At 37.1% G+C, this 23,154-nt stretch overlaps 1 protein-coding gene across 16 annotated transcripts in view; it reads right to left on the bottom strand.

The window, feature by feature from the left end:
• KDM4C (lysine demethylase 4C) overlaps positions 1-23,154 on the bottom strand; it is a 432,339-nt gene that overhangs the window by 132,429 nt on the left and 276,756 nt on the right. For 15 of the 16 annotated variants that reach the window (XM_049634710.1, XM_049634680.1, XM_049634624.1 and 12 more), the window contains 2 exons: positions 19,329-19,542; positions 17,391-17,467 (listed from right to left, as the gene is read on the bottom strand). In XM_049634710.1, the coding sequence (XP_049490667.1) occupies positions 17,391-17,467; positions 19,329-19,542 (291 nt within the window). Of the gene's footprint in view, positions 1-17,390; positions 17,468-19,328; positions 19,732-23,154 lie in introns of those variants that run through there. The other variant, XM_049634746.1, reaches the window with a different exon arrangement.

Genomic DNA, 23,154 nt, shown 5'->3' with positions numbered 1-23,154 from the left:
AAAAAAAAAAAAAAAAAAAAAAAAAAAAAAAAAAAAAAAAAAAAAAAGCTGGCAATCTGGAATTCATTTCCAAGGAAATATCCTTTGAAAATAAAGATAAAATAAAAAAATAAAAAATAGAGACAAAAAATTTGAAAGAATGAAGGAAAATGACACCAGCCTGAACCATGGATTGGCACAAAAGAACGAAGAACACCAAAAAAGAATAAATACATGGGTAAATATAAATAAATGTTTTGTATTTTCAAAACACAAAGATACAAAGAGAGAGAGACAGAGACTGTAAGTTTCATAAGAAGACTTGACTGTTTCAAACAAAAATAACAATGTTGTAGAGTTTAATGTATGTAATGGTAAATGTAAGATAAGATCATAAAGGGAAAGAGGCTTAATGAAATCACACTACTGTAAAGTTCTTACATTGTTCATAAAGTAGGGTGATATTACTGGAAGGTGGGTTGTGATAATTTTGAAGTGAAAATTATGATTTTCAGTCACCACCCATAACAAAGGTCACAAAAAATTCCCAGATATTAAATTCTAAGGGTTAATATGCTCAAAATCAAAACTCAAAAGCCATGCAAGAAAACATGATTCCATGAGCAGAATAAATAAAATGTAGAATTAGATAGATAGATATATAATAATCATAGGCACAAGATATAAAATAAGTACTTTAGCATGTTTTAAAATTTAATGCAGGTATTAGAAATGTAAGTAAGAGACTATAAATAAATGACAAATTAGATTTTTAAAAACAATATAAAAATTCTATAACCAAAAAATATAGTTAAAAAACTTGAAGAATGTTAAATAGATCACTCTTAGTAACAGAAAATTAGAAAAAACAAAGAGCTAAATAACCAAAAATCAATACCACAAACTATTCAACAATGTATTCAACTGAATACTGAAATGTGTGTGTGTGTGTGTGTGTGTGTGTGTGAGAGAGAGAGAGAGAGAGAGAGAGACAGAGTCAAAGAGAGAGTATCCGTCTCTGAATCATAAAAATAAATTACAATTGATTTACTAATCTAAACTCAAAAACAAAACAGACATATAAAAGTATTAAAATGAATTGTAGGCAAATATATTGATGTATTTAGAATAAATATGACTCCTTAATATAACATTTAAAAGATAAAAGGCATATTGGAAAGATTAGTAAATTCTGACTATATCAACATTTTAACATTCTGAAGGATAAATAACATACTAATAAATAAATTAACCTAGGATGATAAGACAAAAAATATTTCCAATATAAAACAAAGACTGCTATCCAGAAAGTATTTTGTAAAAACCCACACTTTTGAAAAATAGACAAAAGATTCAAAGACTCTTCACTGACAATAAACACATAAAGATACCCAACTTCGAGAATAAAGGGTGAAAAACGAAATAATGAGATATAACTTCAGATTTTTACATCAGAAAACATATGGGTTGGGGGTATATAAGATTTTATGGTGGATTTGGAGAGGAATTTGGCATTATCGATCAAAATTTTAAATGCACATGAAGTATGAATCAGCAATTCAACTTCTTAGAATCTATCTTAGATAAACATTTATATCTGTGCAGCAGGAAGAATGTACAATCATCTATTTCTGTTTATAACTGAGAAAACAATTACCTCTGGGAGGAACTGGCCTTGTCAATTGCTTAGATTTTACTTGTAATGCTTAGATTTTTAAAATAAGAATAGAATCAAGATTGAAATTTAAAGTATCAATGAAAAAGATCTGGTAAATCCATAAATATTGAGTGACTAAGAATGACACAATGTATTACTAAATGAAAACATAAAGGTACATTAAACTGTGATACCATTTGGGTTCCCCAAGAGAAGTAAGCCATTACATTAATGTATGTATAGAAAAGATCTAAAAGCTCAACCGACAAAACAGTATGAGTAGTTTTGTTTAAAAAAGAGTTCAGAATTCGAGAGTGTTGGGAATGGGAAACTTTCCTAACAATGTTTAGTACTCTCATACCAAAAAAAGAAAAGCCACCCAAAGCAATCTATACACTCAATGCAATCCCTATCAAAATAACACCAGCATTCTTCACAGAGCTAGAACAAACAATCCTAAAATTTGTATGGAACCACGAAAGACCTTGAATAGCCAAAGCAATTTTGATAAAGAATACCAAAGCTGGAGGCATCACAATTCTAGACTTCAAGCTGTATTACAAAGCTATAATCATGAAGATAGTACGGTACTGGCACAAGAACAGACACATAGATCAGTGGAACAGAACAGAGAACCCAGAAACGGACCCCCAAATATATGCCAAACTAATATCTGACAAAGCAGGAAAGAATATCCAATGGAAAAAGGACAGTATCTTCAGCAAATGATATTGGGAAAACTGGACAGCGACATGCAGAAGAATGAACCTGAACCACTTTCTACACCATACACAATACTAAACTCAAAATGGATGAAAGACCTTGAAACATAAGACAGGAACGAATCGAAATCCTAGAGGAGAAAACAGGAAACAACTTCTTTGACCTCAGCCATAGCTACTTCTTTCTACACGTGTTTCTGGAGGCAAGAGAAACAAAAGCAAACATGAACTATTGGGACCTCACCAAGATAAAAACCTCCTGCACAGAGAAGGAAATAATCAGCAAAACTAAAAGACAACTGACAGAATGGGAGAAGATGTTTGCACATGACATCAGATAAAGGGTTAGAATCCAAAATCTATGAAGAATTTAGCAAACTCAACACCCAAAAAACAAATAATCCAGTGAGGAAATGGGCAAAAGACACAATGAGATACCAACTCACACCTGTCAGAATGGTTAAAATTAACAACTCAGGAAACAACATATGTTGACAAGGATGAGGAGAAAGGGGAAGACTTCTGCACTGGTGCAAACTGGTGCAACCACTGTGGAAAACAGCAATGAGGTTCCTCAAAAAATGAAAAATTGAGCTACCCTATGACCCAGCAGTTGTACTCCTATTTATACAAAGGATACAAAAATGCTAATTTGAAGGGGTACAATGTTTATAGCGTGACTAATCAACAACAGACAAATTATGGAAAGAGCACAAATGTCCACGACTGATGAATGAATAAAGAAGATGTGGTATAGGGGTGCCTGGGTGTCCAACTCTGGCTGACAGTGCAGAGCCTGCTTTGGGTTCTGTCTCCCTCTCTCTCTCTCTGCCTCCCCCCACCCCTCATGTGCTCTCTCCCTCTCTCTTGCTGTCTCTCTCTCTCTCTCAAAAATAAATAAACATTGGGGCGCCTGGATGGCGCAGTCGGTTAAGCGTCCGACTTCAGCCAGGTCACGATCTCGCGGTCCGTGAGTTCGAGCCCCGCGTCAGGCTCTGGGCTGATGGCTCGGAGCCTGGAGCCTGTTTCCGATTCTGTGTCTCCCTCTCTCTCTGCCCCTCCCCTGTTCATGCTCTGTCTCTCTCTGTCCCAAAAATAAATAAAAAACGTTGAAAAAAAAATTAAAAAAAAATAAATAAATAAATAAATAAACATTTAAAAAAAAGACATGATATAATATATACAATGGAATATTACTCAGTGATCTAAAAGAATAAAATCTTGTCATTTGCAACAATGTGGATAGAACTGGAATGTATTATGCTAAATAAAGTTAGTCAAAGAAAGACAAATACCATATGATTTCATTCATATGTGGAATTAAAGAAACAAAACAGATGAACACATGGGAAGGGAAGGAAAAATGAGATAAAAACAGAGAGGGAGGTAAACCATTAGAGACTCTTAAATACAGAGAACAAACTGAGGGTTGCTGGAGGGGATGTGGTTGGGGGGTTGGACTAGGTGGGTGATGGGCATTAAGGAGGGCATTTGTTGTGATGAGCACTGGGTGTTGAATGTAAGTGATGAATCACTAAATTCTACTCCTGAAACCATTACACTATATGTTAACTAACCTGGATTTAAATAAAATAAAAAAATAATCACAATAATTAAAAAAAGAGAAAACCCACAGACAAGGAAATTTAACCTTTTTCCTCTATTAAACATGTGCAATTTAAAATTAATGTAACTGTGGAGGTGTATCCTATTTTTTTTTTTTTACTTAAATGAAAATTTTAACTGAACACTATGATTTCTTCTACAGTCTTTCAGTATATTGAAACTTCTTTCCAGTCTAACCTCTGGAAATACCCAGAGTACAAAATAAATAAATAAAATTCAGTATTCAGGGCTCATTGCCAGCCTTGTTTTATCTCATGTTTAATGAGCATGCCTTTTCCAGGAACAACAACACCCAATATAAAATGACTCACTATTATAAAGATTTAGATATATTGCTAGTGAACCAATGTCTCCTAAAACAAAACAAATACTAAAATGTCTGTCACAACATGATTAATCTATAAGACAGCTCTAATTCCTGTCTCTCAAGTACAGCGTCAAAAGAGCCATTCTGTTATACTTATCCCCCCACCCCAGGGCAGCTAAAACCTGAATGAAAAAGTACAAATTCAGATCATATACTGAACACTGCACCTCTCTTGCTTGGATCCCTTTCCCTCACCTAACAGCATTCACAAAAATCCCCTTCTAGGATTACCAAGTATTTTTTAAATTTGGTTTTACAAAAAATCACCACTGCAATGAACAGCAAGTATACCCATTTACTACATGGAATGGTTTCTTAATAGCTCAGTTATTAAACTATGAAAAAGAGTGTTTATAATCAAAGTGCTGACACAACATTAACAATAATGGTGAGAAGGACATTGTTATAATACAGCTGTCACAGTTGTTCATTATTTGTGGTAGAGGGAAATCACGTTCCAATGGCTCTTCTATAAAACATCAGTTAAAGAAATGCCAATACCAACATTCTCAAGCTGCCTCATAAGAAGCTCTCATTTTAGCTGACATATCTATAAGTGCCACTAAAGCCAATTTTCAATGCTATAGAAAAACTACAAAATTGAAGTACCTCCCTACACCCATATTTATCTGACATGTTCATAACAGAAATGCAAAACCATAAAATAGGGTTGCCTGAGCTGGGAAAACAAAGAGTAATTAATCACATTAACAGAAAGCTAGCTTACAAAGTGCTGATCAACAAAACATGGAAGAACCATTTCTGGAGATGTGGCTCATTTATCAGAGCTGAGAAGAGGATGGGATCTCACAAAAGGACAGGATGGGCATGAATTCTAAGTGATTAAGGAAATTACATGACTGGTTTTCTGCTGGTACCTTCTGAATGGAAATTCCACAGGCTCGTGAATTTCACACTAGTAAGTGAATTCTCCAATTTAAATGCCCACATTGATTTTGTACCATAAGTGAAAACATATATTCATTCAACAAATATTGGTTAATTGTCATGTTCTAAGCACTGGGCAACAGCAGTGAATGATAAAGAACCCACCCTCAATGAACTTACCTTCTGCTGGGACAGCAGACAAACTAAATCAGGACATTATTTAGATGGTAGAGGATGTTAAGTGCTATGAGAGCAGGCCATGGAATTATCAAAGGGAAGGTGATGCCAGAAAATTTTGGCCTTTTCTAATAGGAAAGGTGATCAGAAATTTAAAAGCGGGAATAACTGACAAGGCTTCACAGGCCATGAAAAAAGGCAACAACTTTATTCTGAGATGGCAAGGCACTGTAAGGTTTGAGTACAGCAAGGACATCATCTGAATTACATTTTAATTGGGTCATCCCAATAGCTGTGTTGACAGCAGACAATAAAGGTTCGAGAGCAGAAGTAAGAAATGTTAAGTGAAATAAGTCAGTTGGAGAAAGATAAATACCATATGATTTCACTCTATGTGGAATTTAAGAAATGAAACAAATTAACAAAGTGGGGAAAAAAAGGGACACAAACCAAGAAAAAGACTTTTAACTATAAAGAACAAATTGTTGGTTACCAGAGGGATGGGTGAAATAGGTTGTGGGTATTAAGGAGGCCACCTGTAGTGGTGAGCACTGGGTGTTGTATGGAAATGTTGAATCACTATATTGTACACATGAAACTAATACTATACTGGATGTAAACTAACTGGAATTGAAATAAAAAACTTTTTTAAAAAAGGTTAGAAACAAAAAGAGAAGTTAGTAGGTTACTGCCATAATCCAGGAAAGAGGTAATCAGTAGATCAGTCTGGGTAATGCGAGCAGAGGCAATTAAGAAGTGGTGAGAATTCCAGATTCATTTTAAAAGTAGCCAAGATAGGGTTTACTGTTAGACAAATATGGGTATGAGAAGAAGAAAAGCACCACAACTTACCCTAGAGATTTTGGTTTCAGCAGCTGGAAAGCCTAGAAATAAGAAGCCTGTGGGAGAAGAAGATCTGGAATTCAGTGTGGGACATGGTGAACTTGAGCTATCTATCAGGCATGTGAGAGGAGACACTGGTCATGAAGTTGGCCATACAGCTCTGCATCTAGGGGAGAGGCTGAGTGGACACAGACATACAAAGGCCATCAATGACTAGCTGCTGTTTAAAACCATCAAAGCTATGACACGGATGAGATGACCAAATGGTCTGGTGGAGAAAAGAGGCCTATGTTTTGAGTTCTGCGGAAGGAAAAGAAGTGACTGGTAAAGGAAGAAGAAAAGCAGGAGTATCCACTGTCCTGGGAGCCAAAGGAAAACAGTGCTTCAAACGGGAGGCAGGCCAACTGATAGCACTAAAAGACCCGAAGTTTCTACAAAAACGTGGGCAAAGCCTGTGACTGGCATAAGTTTAAGAGAGAAGCGGGGAAGAATGGGAGAGAGTGAATAAAAGACAAATCTTTTAAGGAGTGTTACTATACATAGAGACATGGAGAGAGAGGGTGGGAGCTGGTGGGGAAGAAGGATCAAGAGAAGGTTCTTGGTTTATTTGAAAATGGGAGAAATAACAGCTTGTTTGGATGATAATGAGAATTACCTAGACAGGGAGCCCTGCTGGTATGGGAAAGAAAGGGATGAATTATTGGAACTATGGTCATGTGTATAAGAGAGCGAGTAGTGTAGGTAGGACCAGAGATACTGTAGATATGATGCAGGTGGAAACTTGGAGATCTCCACTGACGGCTTCTTGTTGCTCAGTAAAATATAAAGTGTGTTTGCAAGGTAAGAGTAAGGATGGGAGAGAAGATGGGAAGTTTCAGGTGACAGAGGTATGAAACAGTCAAGCCAGAGAGTGGTAGAGGGAATGTGTGATGGGACTGCAGCATGAATTACTGGCACCATGAGGACACATCAATAGTTACAAACTAAAATCAAAAGCACTCTGCATGCTGGGTGTTTCTCCACAGCCATATTTAGCTGCAGGGGTGCAGGTGCAGAGCGGATAGATAACAGGTTTTACCAGGGTTGAGTTCTATCTTGGGAGAATAACAAAGTTAGCAAGCTGGAGAGCTGAAAGTGTGCAAGGACACACAGTAGCAAAAAAGATACGTAAGGACAAGAGGGGAGGGAGAGACTGAAAAGCGGGGAGCATTACTAAATCCCATGTCACAGGGAGGTAAAGGATTGCTGGATTTCAGGCACTAGAGAGTGTGGGCTTGTAACACAGAAGAAGGCAGTCTGAGGAAGATGCCTCAGATTGGGAGAAGACACTGGAAATGGACATGTCTTGTGGAATGCCAAATGGTGAAGAGTGAAAACAAATGAACGACTCTTTCTAAAGGCTGTCATTCTACTGAATGCTGTATTAGTTCTTTATTACTGCAATAACAAATTACCTCAAACTTAATGACTTCAACTAACACAAATTTATACAGTTCAGTAGGTCAGAAGTCCAAAATGGGTCTCACTGGGCTAGAATCAAGGTGTCCACAGGGTCATTCATTTCTGGAGGCTCTCGGGTAGATGGCATTTCTTTGCCGTGTCCAGCTTTTATGGGTGGACTGCATACCCTGGCTCATGGCCTTCCTCCATCTGCAAAGCACATCAAGTGCCTCTCATTTCACTTCACTCTGACCTCCTCTTCTGCCTCTTCCACAGTTAAGGACCCCTGTGACTCCACCAGGTGCACCCGGATACCATCAGGTCAGCTGATTAGCAACCTTAATTCTATCTGCTACCATAATTCCATTTTTTATGCAACATGACAAACACACCCATAGGTTCCAGGGATCTAGACAAGGAAACCTGGGAGTGGGAGTGCATTCACCACATTGTCTCATACAACCATGTGTATGAAGGGAATATAACAGAAGAATAGAAACTCATACATACTCTGTTTCAAATTCTTTTCCCCCCTGGATTCATCTTTCTAATAGCATTGCTTATACCAAAAATAAAAATTAATTTGAGATTGACAGAACACCTATCTGGTAGCAGGCCAGATACATGTTCAATGGCAACAAACACCTCTATAATTTAAAATTGGTCAGAAGTCATCTACATGAAACTTAATGCATTTACATAATCGTATTTCCAGGAACCTGAGCAAAGTACTTCAAGCTGAACGTATATCTTTGTTAAAACTGTACAACCTTTGACTTTCAAATAAAAACCCAGCTGGTTTATTCTTTCTTCCCAGCAGGACCTTCAATAACAAATAGCAAAGTACTTGATTTCTTCATCCTGCCACCAAACTAATTTTTGCTATTCATGAGAAATGCCTGCCTTCCACTTTTTCCCCCCTCCACTCTTCCTAGGGATCCCTTTCCTCATTGCTAAGGAGATGTGCCTTGTAGCCCAGTGACCTCTGGGCATGCACATCCTGGTATGTAGTACAGTATGCTATGCTCCCCATAATGTCAGTCATTATTCTTCCTGACTTTACTTCTGCTCTCTGGTTGAAGCACTTAAGATTAATGAAGCATTTGTTCTCAATCAAGAAGCTATTTATGAATATAGTTCCACTTACAATAAGCTATGTAGACTTTCTTTCTCTCATTACCAAGTGGAGGGAGGGAGAAGAATGATGTTTATTGAAAGGAAGAAGAAAGTACAGAAAAAAATGATTTTTGACTTTTTAGCCTGTAAGAAGGTCCCTAACAGGAAGGCCTCCACATCATAGTTATGTTGTCAGGATAACTGATATCCTCAAATGTGCTGTTCTGTTTGGTTAAAGTAACATAATAATTATCACCCTGGCCTTTGTGAGCCAAGGGTTAAGGCCGAAGCTGTTTAGAATAATCTGCCTCTTCAGGAGGCAAGAGGTCATTGTGAACCCGAATGTATTCCCTCAAATGGGAGCGTGTGGTTCTGCCTAGTGTCTTAAAGGGACACCTCAATGGAGAGGAGCAGTTACAGAAGCAACCACTTGTCTACAAATAGCCAGTGCTCACTTGTAAATGCCCTGCCTTTAACAAGAATGGAGCCTTTCTTTTTTCTTACCAGTTTTACTGTATATGAGGATCAAAGTCAGCCTTTTAGGCTGACAGCCTCCCATCACCTGGTCTTAACAGTGTCTCATGGAATAAAAAAATACAGCATAAAACACATCACAGGGAGCAGCAGCGCCACCATGACCTCTCAAGGCCATAAGCCAATCTGATCTAAAAATCAATGTCTCTGATCTACAAAGCCACTTCAGAGCTCTTCGTAAAAGAAAAATGTCAATGCTGTTGTCAGTTGGGAAATTGGATTCAGGAGATTATCCAGTTCTGGGGAAGGTCCTATGGGCAGAAACTAAAGTAAATATGAAAGAGTAAAGAAACTGCTCTAGTCAACCACCCAGTAATGCTAATTATCCTACATTAAGTAGATAACTAATTATAGTGTAATTACACTAGAAGTTAGTGCTGGATTAATTTTCAATGTAAACAAACAAAAATCATTCAAAAACATTATTCAAAAACTGGCCAATTGCTTAGCCTTCTTCCCACTCTAAAAACAAACAACTGAGAAAAAAAGAGTCTGGGCCTGGAAATCTGAAGACTTGAGTAGTCCCATGAATCCAGGCTCTCTTACCATATTGTGAGGTGATCCTGGGGGTAAAACACTTACTTTCTCAAACCCTGGTTCATTATCTGTAAAAGGAGATTTTTGAGACAGATGAAGAATTCTTTAGTCCTGCCAGTATTACATGGAAACTGTATGCTGCCTATATTAGTTTATATTTAAATCAAGAGTTTCCTGAATTTGTAGGTCAAAAGTTGAAAAATAAAACTTTTTGTAAAATGAAAGACTTCTAAGAGCATAATTATTAGTAATTTCTAACATCTATTATCAATACCATTATTTATATATCTGGGGAGCTAAACAGGGGAAATAAGGTTGTGTTATGTGGCAAAGGTAAAAGAAACCTTATACACAGATTTTCTTTACTAATATCCACCCAAAGAGAACTCCTACTTTAGAGAGAGGGCAAACACTACTTGAGATTCAACATAGCTAAATTAGGATTGTTTCATAATAGATGCACCTCCATCTATAGGACCCAGTCTCAATGCAATGTAGGAACCAAAGACTACCTAATAAACCACCTTCCTCCACCCACCAATCATCAAGCAGAGTAAGGAGAAAGGTACACAGGTAGGCACTTCATCATTCCCAAAGGTCTGAAGAGCCACCATTTCTAAGAGGTAGATCATTTTTACCTGAGATCTAAGAGTTGGCAGACTAAGGTACACTCCAGAGATCAGGAGTTCAGACAAATGCATTTCAACAAATGACTTAGATTCTTCAGTCTACAAGTAACACCATGGGAGTGAATTTTGTAGATACCACTACCTTAGGAATTTCCATACTTTAACTTTGTGACTATGATTTATGCAGAAAAAAGACTTCATTTTCTTTCAGAAGTCAAATAAAACAGCTATGTTCAGAGGGCATGAATAGCAACCACTACCCATCTATTGATATCACTTACTTACAGTTAAGCAGTAAAATAATAAACACCAAAATGTTTATCTTTAATCATTGTAATTGCATATTCCATTCTTTATAAGGAAAGGAAATGCAAATTCCAAATGGTCATCAAGGTATAACTTGCTCATATCTATTTGTTACTCCATTTTTAAAAACAAGCAAATAAGAGAAATAAAGGGCACAGTGACTAAATGTGAAAACACATTTTCATGTTTGGGTTTTGATTTCCTGAAACCATTTTGGGGGGAAAAAAACCCAGAATGTTATGTTACACATATACAACTTCTACAGAGTACAATAAATGCTTTTCAATAGATAATAAATGCATGCAATTACCAAGTTTGTGCATTTCATTAAACAGAATGAAAATTCCAACCTCTAAAGGGTTTTTTAAATTTTTCATTACAAAATCTGCTTTTTTGATAAAATGGCAATATTCACCCAAGAATATAATATACAGCTACTTTTTTTTATAATTTCAAATAAAAATATTGAAGCAAATTCTCCTAAATTAAGTATAGTGAAATATACTAAAATTAAAAAAAAAAAAAAGAACTTAGAAGATAATGCAAACTGACATGCATTCCAAACAGCAGGCAGATAAAGTTATATGAAGGCCTTGAAGCCACTGGTTTGTTTAAAATTTCCTTTAGCTCATAAAAACTATACTGATCCAGCCAATAATAACCCATTCCTATACTATTTCTTTTACTCAGCATCTCTAACTAGGTTAAGAAGTGCACAATAAATTTAGTATTCTTGAAGGTTCCCAATTCTAAAGGAAAGCTAATTAAAGCAAAATGGAAACACAAAGCAACACAGACTCAAGGGATTTTAGGGTCAGAAGAGACCTTTGACATAATCTCTAGTAGAAGCTTCTCATTACATTGTTTTAAAATCTTTCTTTAATTTAGGTTTTGTTTAGATTATAAGTATATGAGCTACTGAGTCAACCCTGCCCACCAAGAATTATATAAGATCATAAAAAAGCTCCCTAATAAGACACAGCATAAATGATATATACTTTATTTAAAATTTTTCACACTTAAGATGGAAAACTACAGTACAGGTATAATGCTGCCAAGCACAGAAGGCTGGCAACTCATGATCTGTCAGAGTCATAAATCTGAGTATGATGTGATTCTCCACGATAAGTTACCAATCTTCACATGCAGTTTTCACCATTTATGGCACTAAAACAAAACTTCATAGCTCCTGCCCCCGGAAAGGCCCCTGAAGAAATGCCTAAATTTCCTAGAAAGAAAGAACCACCAGACAGCTACATTATCCTTAAATGAAAAAAAAAGAAAATCTTATCCATACTCCTTTTTAACCTCTTTAACATGCTTATATTTATGTATCCTTTAAAATTCTATCTTACAAACTCTTCAAAATATAATATAGAACATCCTGTTCTCACTCTATATAATATTAAGCACATGGGTTATTTTAGAATAATAGTAGTTAGGTTATTATTCCAGACAAATAACTAACATCTTTCTTCATAAATCAGAAGTGTAGCCCTAAAGGAATATTCAGGTATTTCACAGAAATACCCAGACTCAAAACATTTTTTTCAGTATAGGGATAAAAATAAAATGGTTGGGGAAAAGCCTGAATGAAAACAATACAAATTCTGTATTTTTATAGTGAGAATACTAGCATTTTTAATTAGTAGTAACTTGTAGTCATTATTCAGTGGAAATCAATAAACAGATTGGAGACAAACTATAGCATTTTAAATCAAAAGTGATTAGATTCACATTAAGAATTCAAGTAATAAGAAATACATGATAGAATTGGAGTATTGACAGTCTACAGACCTTGATAATGTTCAGCATGTACTCTCAAGTGATACTATAAAAGAGTAAAAATTGTTCCAAAATGAGTTTTATAAATAGTCACAAAAAGGCTGAAAACAGAACTGAAAATAAAATAATCCAATACAGTTGGGTTTTAAGCCATAAGCTCAAAGGTAGCTCTCAGATAGTTGTATCTATATACCTGAGCAGTACTGAAATAGGAAAATAGGTACAAAGCAATGTTATTTATTAGAACAATTGGACGTACAACCTGAATCTGAGGATAGACAGGTATTTGCGGGGCTGGGGTGGAGGGGTGGTTCTTTATCTAATTTCATCTCATTTGAATTTGGATATAGAGCCAGGATCCTAGAATCCAAGTTAGGGTGCAATCTAAAATTTGTAACTAATCTCTTCCACCAATACATTCAGTTGAAGCTGCAATACAGCTTCTTCTTTCTTGTTTTAGTTGACATAAATGGATAAAGAAAAGGTAGCAAAATGAAACACAGAGAGTACTGAAGCAAAACTCTGGAAACAGTGAGAGCACTAAAGGCCACAAATAAATGTCTGGTCCCTATCGCTGCAAACACAACCTTCTTACTTTATGCTTCACCTGTTCAGAAATGATCCAACACTGCACCAGGTGTGAGGGGTGCTACAGAGGTAAATGAGACAAAGTTCTGGATTCTGGTTACTTAAAATCTAACAGAACAGATGGGGCCAGAGCAATGCTCCTCTTTAGAATTGGTAAATAAAAAGACGGCTGGTCTGTGAGCACTGATCCCAGCCTTGCATAAGTCCTCAGTTACCTCGCCCAAGTGGACAGTGACAAAACCTTGTAATGCTAAGAGAATTTCCTCATGAATAAGTGAATTAATTCAGAACAGATGAAATAATCCCTACAATGCCTTTACTTCCAAAATTTAAATTACTAATGCTTAACTCTATGATACAGTTATGGTTATACTCTCCTTTTCCACCTAGCTTTATTGAAATGTAATTGACATATAACATTGTAAGTTTAAAATGTATAACATGATGATTTATTTACATATTGAGAAATGATCACCAAAATAAGGTTTGGTAACACATCATCACCTCACATAGTTTTATTTATTTATTTATTTATTTATTTATTTATTTATTTATTGTTTTGTGGCAAGAACTTTAAAGATCTTAGCAATATTCAAGTGTAGTACTATGCATTACAGTATTTCTAACTATAAATACTATACTGTATATTATATTCCCAGAATAAACTGGAAGTCTGTTCCCTTTAACCACCTTTATCTATTGCCCCCAGTGCCCCCCACCCTTGGCAATCACCGGTCTACTTTGTATTTCTATGAGTTCAGTGTGCTTTTTTAAGATTACACATACAAATGAGAGCATTTGTCTTTCTCTGACTTATTGCACTTAGCATAATGCTCTCAAGGTCCATTTATGTTGTTGCAAAAGGCAGGATTTCCTTCTTTTATATGGCTGAATATGAAATTTCAGTATATATATATATATATATATATATATACACACACACACCCCACATTTTCTTTATTCATTCATCTGTCATATGGGAACTCTTTAAAATGAATCTTTAAAAAACAGAACCACAGTCAACTTTCACATATACCTTATAAAGATAAATATAAGGTATTTCAGGCTATGTTATTTCTAGCCTCCAGATGTGTAAAGTACTCATCATAAAAGGAACAGAATTAGCTGGAACAATCACATTTGTTGCATAAATATATATCCCAAGCAAAATATGCTATTGAAATATTTTGTATCCATGATGAATAAGTCTTACATTCACAAAGTATATTTAAAAAGAAAATCCTACAAAATAGTCCGGAATGAGAGTTAGTGATGTACAAACCAGCAATGAAATATCATCTGACCCACCCCTGCACTGTTAGATCTCCATCAGCTCCTTTGGAGCCTCCATTAAAAGGAGCTGTAAGTCTCCTCTGGAACCTAAAACTGACAATGTGAGATTGATTCCTGAAGAAGTCAGGTCTAAGGATACTTAAAAATGCAATCAGCGCCTGGGTGGCTCGGTCGGTCAAGCATCCGACTTCGGCTCAGGTCATGATCTCACGGTCCGTGGGTTCGAGCCCCGCGTCGGGCTCTGTGCTGACAGCTCAGAGCCTGGAGCCTGTTTCAGATTCTGTGTCTCCCTCTCTCTGTGACCCTCCCCCGTTCATGCTCTGTCTCTCTCTGTCTCAAAAATAAATAAACGTTAAAAAAAAAAATTAAAAAAAAATAAAATAAAAATAAAATGCAATCATTCCAGGGGCAACTTGGTGGTTCACTCGGTTAAAGCTTAAAGCGTCTGACTCTTGGTTTTAGCTCAGGTCATGATCTCACGGGTTCGTGAGTTCAAGCCCCACATCAGACTTTGTGCTGGCAGCACAGAGCCTGCTTAGGATTCTCTCTCTCTCTCCCTCTCTCTCTCTCCCTCTCTCTGCTCCCTCCCCACTCATGCTGTCTCCATCCATCTCAAATACGTAAATAAACTAAATAAATAAATAAAATGCAATCATTCCAGCCACAAAACCCAAAGAATCATACTTAACGTGTCTGCTAAAAATTAATATTGTAACACAGCCATACTAAATAAGGGAGTTAAAGCCAAAATATTGATATTACCAGTTACTTCTCTGCAATGCTTAAACTGCAATTCACTGATTTCTAAGGAGAAAAAAGTAGGAATAGAGCTTCCTAGACAAAATTCACTCAAACAGGTAAGTTTAAAAAACAACTGGCTCACTGTGAATTTGGGTCATTTCCACTTAGAAATATTATGTGGGTCTAAAAATATCATTGTAAAATTGTATTCAAGAATTTCCATTTCTGGGCCACCGAGGTGACTCAGTCAAGAGTCTAACTCTTGATTTCAGCTCAGGTCCATGATCTTATGATTGTGAGACTGAGGCCCAAGTCAGGCTTCACACTGAACATGGAGCCTGGTCAAGATTCTCTCTCTCCCCCTCCCTCTGCCTCTCCCCTGTGCATGCTTGCAGGAGTGCTCTCTTGCGCGCACTCTCTCTCAAAAAAGAATGAAAACTAAACTTTGTTTAAAATAAGAAGTTTCAATTTCTATTGCAATTTGAAAGAGATTTACATGGTATCAAGATTAAAACACAAAAGACATATTTTCCAAGGTTGTGAGAGTTTAACATAAATAGAAGCTTTAAATCAGTTCTAAAGAGTTATTGATGTAGTATTTCCTTCTTAAGACATGCTAAAGGAAAACAGCACAAACTATCAGAAGCAGCCTTAAAATCAGGGTGGGTGGCTTAGGCCTGGCCCTGGCTCTGCCATGCAAAGACAATAGTACCTTGGGTAACAGAACTGCTCAGTGTGTAAGCACAGGAGTCAAGCAGTAACTGTGGATGAAACAGAGAATTGTTCACACCTTGGTGAACTGGGTTAGAATATCTCTAATCTCTAAACCTATACTTCAGGGTAAATGAGAGGACATCACTGGCCAGACTGATGCTACAAAGCTTTATGTTGGCTCATACAATAAACACAGCACATGCGTGGTAAACAAGAATTGAATACACTTATTACAGCAGGACTTTCTGGCCAATTTTAAGATACTCTACACTTACATAGTTTTTGTTAACATAATGATCGCATCAAAGGAAATATTAAAATGTTTTCTGGGCCCACTAATAAAAGACTTCTTAAATAGAAGATAGTACCTCTAACACCAAATAGATAAGATTATTTGGGCTATAAAGAATGTCCATACTTTCCCCCATTTTCCCCTCACTATCTAAAGTGAATGCCAGCAATAAAATCACTCAGAAAGACATTCTCAGACATGTTTAATTTATAGTCACCATATGTCTCTTTCAACCCTGAGAGCTAAACATACATATCATGACATAAATTTTCATCATGTAAGGCATTTTCCTTATATTGTCCATCAGGTTTTTAACTCTAGTTGCAAAGAAATTTAATTCATTGTCATTGGAGATCACTGAGAAATAAAGCAAATGCTACTATTACAATTGAAATAATCTGCTCTGAGATCAAGAGTGAGGGTACAATGTTGAGATATAACAGGTCCTAACTTTCAAAAATGCCTGATAGTTCTTGAAAGAGATTTTTTAAGAAATATCAAGGTAGCACATAATTAAGTGAAAAAACAGGTGACAGGGTAGATTAAGTGAAAAAAGAGGTGAGCAGAACTCAATGCTTGGATGTAAGCTAAAGTTTCAACAGGTTCATCAGGAAAAACAATTTAAAATGAGAAGGAATCTATGCCCCCCAAGTGGGGTATCTTATTTTTGAAAGATTCTGTCTCAAGTTCATGGTAATGCTTAGCACAGGACAGACTCCAAAGTTTGTTGAAGTATGAATGCATGAATGAATAACGGGGGAAAGACCTCATGTTAGTGGAAAAGTTACATATGAGCATGGTTTCATTAGGGGTCAGCAAGAATCCTCACCTTGACTGTTACTTAGAATACATTTTCAATAATTGCAAAATAGAGCTACACCAGAAAATGAAGTAATATTTTAGACTTGCTTTGATGAACTGGCAACCTCTGTAGGCTCCTGAGTAGAGAAGTGACACCTAGAAATTTATTTAATATTTCAATGATGAACAGAGCCACCAGAAAGGATGATTTGAAAAGAAAAGACTGGAAAGATGGGTAAGTGTAGAAGTACACACAAAAGCATGTGCACAGCCTTACCTTATTGCTAGATTTAAACGTGTCCACAGTGGGCAGAGTGAGAAGAGGGGTTAGAATATATTAAAATAGGCGACTTACTGCTGTCCATGCATTTCTTTTGCACCGGGCACATAGCCATCCATCACAGATCTCGTGAGAAGGGATACCATAGCAACCTATAATATAATAGAATGGATCCATGAATTAAGTCTTTCATATTTTGGCAATATTATACATCTTAGCACTAAATACATAAAATCGGAATTACTTGCCATGATACCATTCTTGATTCTCACTGCTTAGAACAAAACATAAACCAGGCTGTCTCAAAGATACTTTTGGTTCTCATGCCTCATAACTAACAGGATCAGCACCAGGAAACATGAGAGTATGGGTTGTAATTATTACTAAATGCTCATAATAGTTATCAAAGGATACTGATGATAATTCTTGCAATAAGTAAATTTCTAAATTGTTGGGTCCAGTCCTTTACTCATACAAAACATATTTCAAAATAAGCTGCAATTCATGAAGCAAAATCTGAAGAAGTTTTAAAATAACACAATAAATAAACTCTGACATATTTTGCAAATTAATGTAATTTAAAATTACATTTCAAAAATGTTTAATTAGTTTTAATTTCAGTGATAGGGACAGAGGATGCACAATTCACGGTTAGTGATGAAGGGGTATCTTCAATTTTACTTGTCTATTCAGTTACATGTCTGACTCAAAATAACTGTGTAAGGAGATAGCTGATGATGCAAATATAAGCAGCAATTATACAGTACCAACAAACATGTGTTATTCCGACTTTCTTTCAAAGGGTTTTAAAAGACTTAAAGAAGTAATTTTTAATATCAAATTTCCATAACATTTAAATAAAAGAGAAAATAACAGAAATGTGATTACCAAAGAAAAGCCTATCATAGTTAACCAAGGCTATAAAATGTTTAGTTCAGACACATGTTTATGAAATACTATGGCTAAATTCTATAACTAGTACATTTAGGAATAAAAACTAAATCCTAGTTTTTTGTGAAATGATGAATTGGCTGTTATATTCTATAATAATACAGGGTGAACGTGTGTATATATATATGGGTGTGTTACAAACTGACACAAGTACAAGAATTGCTATATTTTAAGTACATTATGTTCAAATCTCTTGGGGAAGCTGACAATATGCAATTAATCAATAAATGATAGGGAAACCATTTCAACTTAGTCAATGTAAGACTGGTGTTTCTCAGGGGTAAATACAGAAGGTATGCCTACCTTGTCTGTGTGCTACACTGACAGAGATAAGCCCTACAAAAGTATGTTAATATGACATATAATTTCGTGAGATCTGGAATATTAAAATGCTTTAAAATAGATTTAGAATATTTTCACATTTCAGAGGATTTACAAGGCAGGCTAATTAAAAAACAAACAAACAAACAAACAAACAACAACCAAAAAAAACAACTATCTTCCATTTATCCATGATGTGAAAATACCAAACTGAGACAGGTATGGAGCCCTACCATCTCAGTCCGGGGGGAAATAATTGTAATGACTGTTCTCCCCTGGAAGGCAAGAGAGATCTCTTACTCTTACAAAGAATAAAAACTAAGCTCTATGATTATTAAATTTAACAATAATTCCCCAAACCACCAAAGAAATATTGTTTTCTTTTTAAAAAGTCACAAAGAAAAATAATCATGAATCAACATGTGAGCTTAAAGTCAAGTTTTTACAAACTATATCTTAAAATAAGTAAAATTCAAGTGTATGAAAGGAGCCCCACAATGACCCCATTATCTGGACAACAAACAAACAAAACTGCTCTTCACTGACACTGCACAAAACTGTAGAAAAAGGGATTATTATACTTACTCATACTTCCATCAGAAGCAATGTGAGAAAGAATGATCTAACCATTACAAATGCCAAAGTTCAATGTAATACATTTGGCAGGGGACAAACGGGTAAGAGAAAAAGACTATGTGAAGCACTGAAAGCTAACGACTGATGAATGAGAGATTCATTTACTTGCATGAACCCGTACGCAGCACTTTGCACAGGAAATCAGAAGACTTGTTCCATCCTCTTCCAGAAAGGCATTAGGCGGAGAATATTCTATATTTTCTTCACTATAAATAAAACACATCTCTGGAATGAGGGGCTTAGTCTTTCCTCCCGGAGTAACAACTTCGTCTAATTTTGTCTCCCATCTAGAATCATTTTCTTCATTGCTGCTATCTGGCTGAAAAACATAATATTCTCACATGAGTGATTAACATGCAAAAAAGTTCATCATTTGTTCTGGTCACTCAAATCCACTAACAGGTTCCATGCACTAACTTCCAGCTTCTGTTCTTCCTGTTGCTTTCCTTGATATAACTATTAGCTTTTTATCAATGTTCCTCTTCAGGCTCCCATCCAGAAGCTAAAGCTGTAGAAACAGGAGGACATTCTGTACATCTGCTTGTGCAAAAAGCGATAACCTGCTAAAACTATATTCTTACATAAGTAGTTCATGGAAAGCATCAATTTTTCTGATGAATTTTTATTCACTTCTTTATTTCCACTAGTTTAACAGACCTCGTTTAATTTACTGAAGAATTTTACCTGCTCACACTTGAAAGAGTGTATTCAAAGACCTCAGTTTTAATCTGTGCAACAGTTTTTAGAGAATTTTTGAAGGTTTTCACCTCACCACAAAGTTTTAAAACATCAAGACAGAAAGATCTGGCAAATGTCACTAAATAAGAAAATATGTGCAAAACAAAACTGTCATCTCTCACCAAAATATATGAAAAGCATTTACTTCTTAATTGAAATTCTACTTAATGAACTATCCTATTATCTCCAGAGTTCTTAAATTAATAAATTTCCCTATATCTTATAATTTGAGTGAGAATTTTTTTAATTATTGGGAAAATACACAGGCAGATTATGATATAGAAATCAGAGTCAATACAGTTAAGTTTTTCCAAGAAAACACAGACATTCAATGACTAAACAGAAAATAAAAACAATGTGTGTCACTCACAAGGGCCACATCAAAGATAAGTGAGAAAACTACTTCCTCCATTTACAAAGGTCTGAAAATGTGGTATATCACACATTTTCATGCCTTGAAATGGCTGAACAGAAAGTATTAACATGGACTCTAAAAGAGATGCAATCTTAAACAAAATACTTCTGATTCAATTATTAAGAATATAACTCAGGAGGAGGAGGGAAGATGGCGGCGTAGGAGGACGCTGGGCTCACCGCGCGTCCTGCGGATCACTTAGATTCCACCTACACCTGCCTAACTAACCCAGAAAACCGCCAGAGGATTAGCAGAACGGAGTCTCCGGAGCCAAGCGCAGACGAGAGGCCCACGGAAGAGGGTAGGAAGGGGGACGAGGCGGTGCGCGCTCCACGGACTGGCGGGAGGGAGCCGGGGCGGAGGGGCGGCTCGCCCGCCAAGCAGAGACCCCGAGTCTGGCTGGCAAAAGCGGAGGGGCCGGTCGGACTGTGTTCCGACAGCAAGCGCGACTTAGCGTCTGGGAGGTCATAAGTTAACAGCTCCGCTCGGAAAGCGGGAAGGCTGGAGGACAAAGGGAGGGAGAGCTGCTGAGCCCCCGGACGGCAGAGCTCAGCTTGGCGGGGAACAAAGGCACTCGCCAGCGCCATCTCCCCCGCCCATCCCCCAGCCAAAATCCCAAAGGGAACCAGTTCCTGCCAGGGAACTTGCTCGCGCAGTGCAAACACCCAACTCTGTGCTTCTGCGGAGCCAAACCTCCGGCAGCGGATCTGACTCCCTCCCCCTGCCACAGGGCCCCTCCTGAAGTGGATCACCTAAGGAGAAGCGAGCTAAGCCTGCCCCTCCAGCCCCCGTGCACCTTGCCTACCCACCCCAGCTAATACGCCAGATCCCCAGCAACACAAGCCTGGCAGTGTGCAAGTAGCCCAGACGGGCCACGCCACTCCACAGTGAATCCCGCCCCTAGGAGAGGGGAAGAGAAGGCACACACCAGTCTGACTGTGGCCCCAGCGGTGGACTGGGGGCAGACATCGGGTCGGACTGCGGCCCCGCCCACTAACTCCAGTTATACACCACAGCACAGGGGAAGTGCCCTGCAGGTACTCACCACTCCAGGGACTATCCAAAATGACCAAACGGAAGAATTCCCCTCAGAAGAATCTCCAGGAAATAACAACAGCTAATGAACTGATCAAAAAGGATTTAAATAATATAACAGAAAGTGAATTTAGAATAATAGTCATAAAGTTAATTGCTGGCCTTGAAAACAGTATACAGGACAGCAGAGAATCTCTTGCCACAGAGATCAAGGGACTAAGGACCAGTCACGAGGAGCTGAAAAACGCTTTAAACGAAATGCAAAACAAAATGGAAACCACGACGGCTCGGCTTGAAGAGGCAGAAGAGAGAATAGGTGAACTAGAAGATAAAGTTATGGAGAAAGAGGAAGCTGAAAGAAAGAGAGATAAAAAAATCCAGGAGTATGAGGGGAAAATTAGAGAACTAAGTGATACACTAAAAAGAAATAATATACACATAATTGGTATCCCAGAGGAGGAAGAGAGAGGGAAAGGTGCTGAAGGGGTACTTGAAGAAATTATAGCTGAGAACTTCCCTGAACTGGGGAAGGAAAAAGGCATTGAAATCCAAGAGGCACAGAGAACTCCCTTCAGACGTAACTTGAATCGATCTTCTGCACGACATATCATAGTGAAACTGGCAAAATACAAGGATAAAGAGAAAATTCTGAAAGCAGCAAGGGATAAACGTGCCCTCACATATAAAGGGAGACCTATAAGACTCGTGACTGATCTCTCCTTTGAAACTTGGCAGGCCAGAAAGGCTTGGCACGATATCTACAGTGTGCTAAACAGAAAGAATATGCAGCCGAGAATCCTTTATCCAGCAAGTCTGTCATTTAGAATAGAAGGAGAGATCAAGGTCTTCCCAAACAAACAAAAACTGAAGGAATTTGTCACCACGAAACCAGCCCTACAAGAGATCCTAAGGGGGATCCTGTGAGACAAAGTACCAGAGACATCACTACAAGCATAAAACATACAGACATCACAATGACTCTAAACCCGTATCTTTCTATAATAACACTGAATGTAAATGGATTAAATGCGCCAACTAAAAGACATAGGGTATCAGAATGGATAAAAACACAAGACCCATCTATTTGCTGTCTACAAGAGACTCATTTTAGATCTGAGGACACCTTTAGATTGAGAGTGAGGGGATGGAGAACTATTTATCATGCTACTGGAAGCCAAAAGAAAGCTGGAGTAGCCATACTTATATCAGACAAACTAGACTTTAAATTAAAGGCTATAACAAGAGATGAAGAAGGGCATTATATAATAATCACAGGGTCTATCCATCAGGAAGAGCTAACTATTATAAATGTCTATGCGCCAAATACCGGAGCCCCCAGATATATAAAACAATTACTCATAAACATAAGCAACCTTATTGATAAGAATGTGGTCATTGCAGGGGACTTTAACACCCCACTTACAGAAATGGATAGATCATCTAGACACACAGTCAATAAAGAAACAAGGGCCCTGAATGATACATTGGATCAGATGGACTTGACAGATATATTTAGAACTCTGCATCCCAAAGCAACAGAATATACTTTCTTCTCGAGTGCACATGGAACATTCTCCAAGATAGATCATATACTGGGTCACAAAACAGCCCTTCATAAGTTTACAAGAATTGAAATTATACCATGCATACTTTCAGACCACAATGCTATGAAGCTTGAAATCAACCACAGGAAAAAGTCTGGAAAACCTCCAAAAGCATGGAGGTTAAAGAACACCCTACTAA

Source organism: Panthera uncia, chromosome D4, assembly GCF_023721935.1.
Source record: "Panthera uncia isolate 11264 chromosome D4, Puncia_PCG_1.0, whole genome shotgun sequence".
NCBI lineage: Eukaryota > Metazoa > Chordata > Mammalia > Carnivora > Felidae > Panthera > Panthera uncia.
The sequence above is the reverse complement of the archived record's forward strand: the minus strand, read 5'-3'. Positions and strand labels throughout refer to the sequence as shown.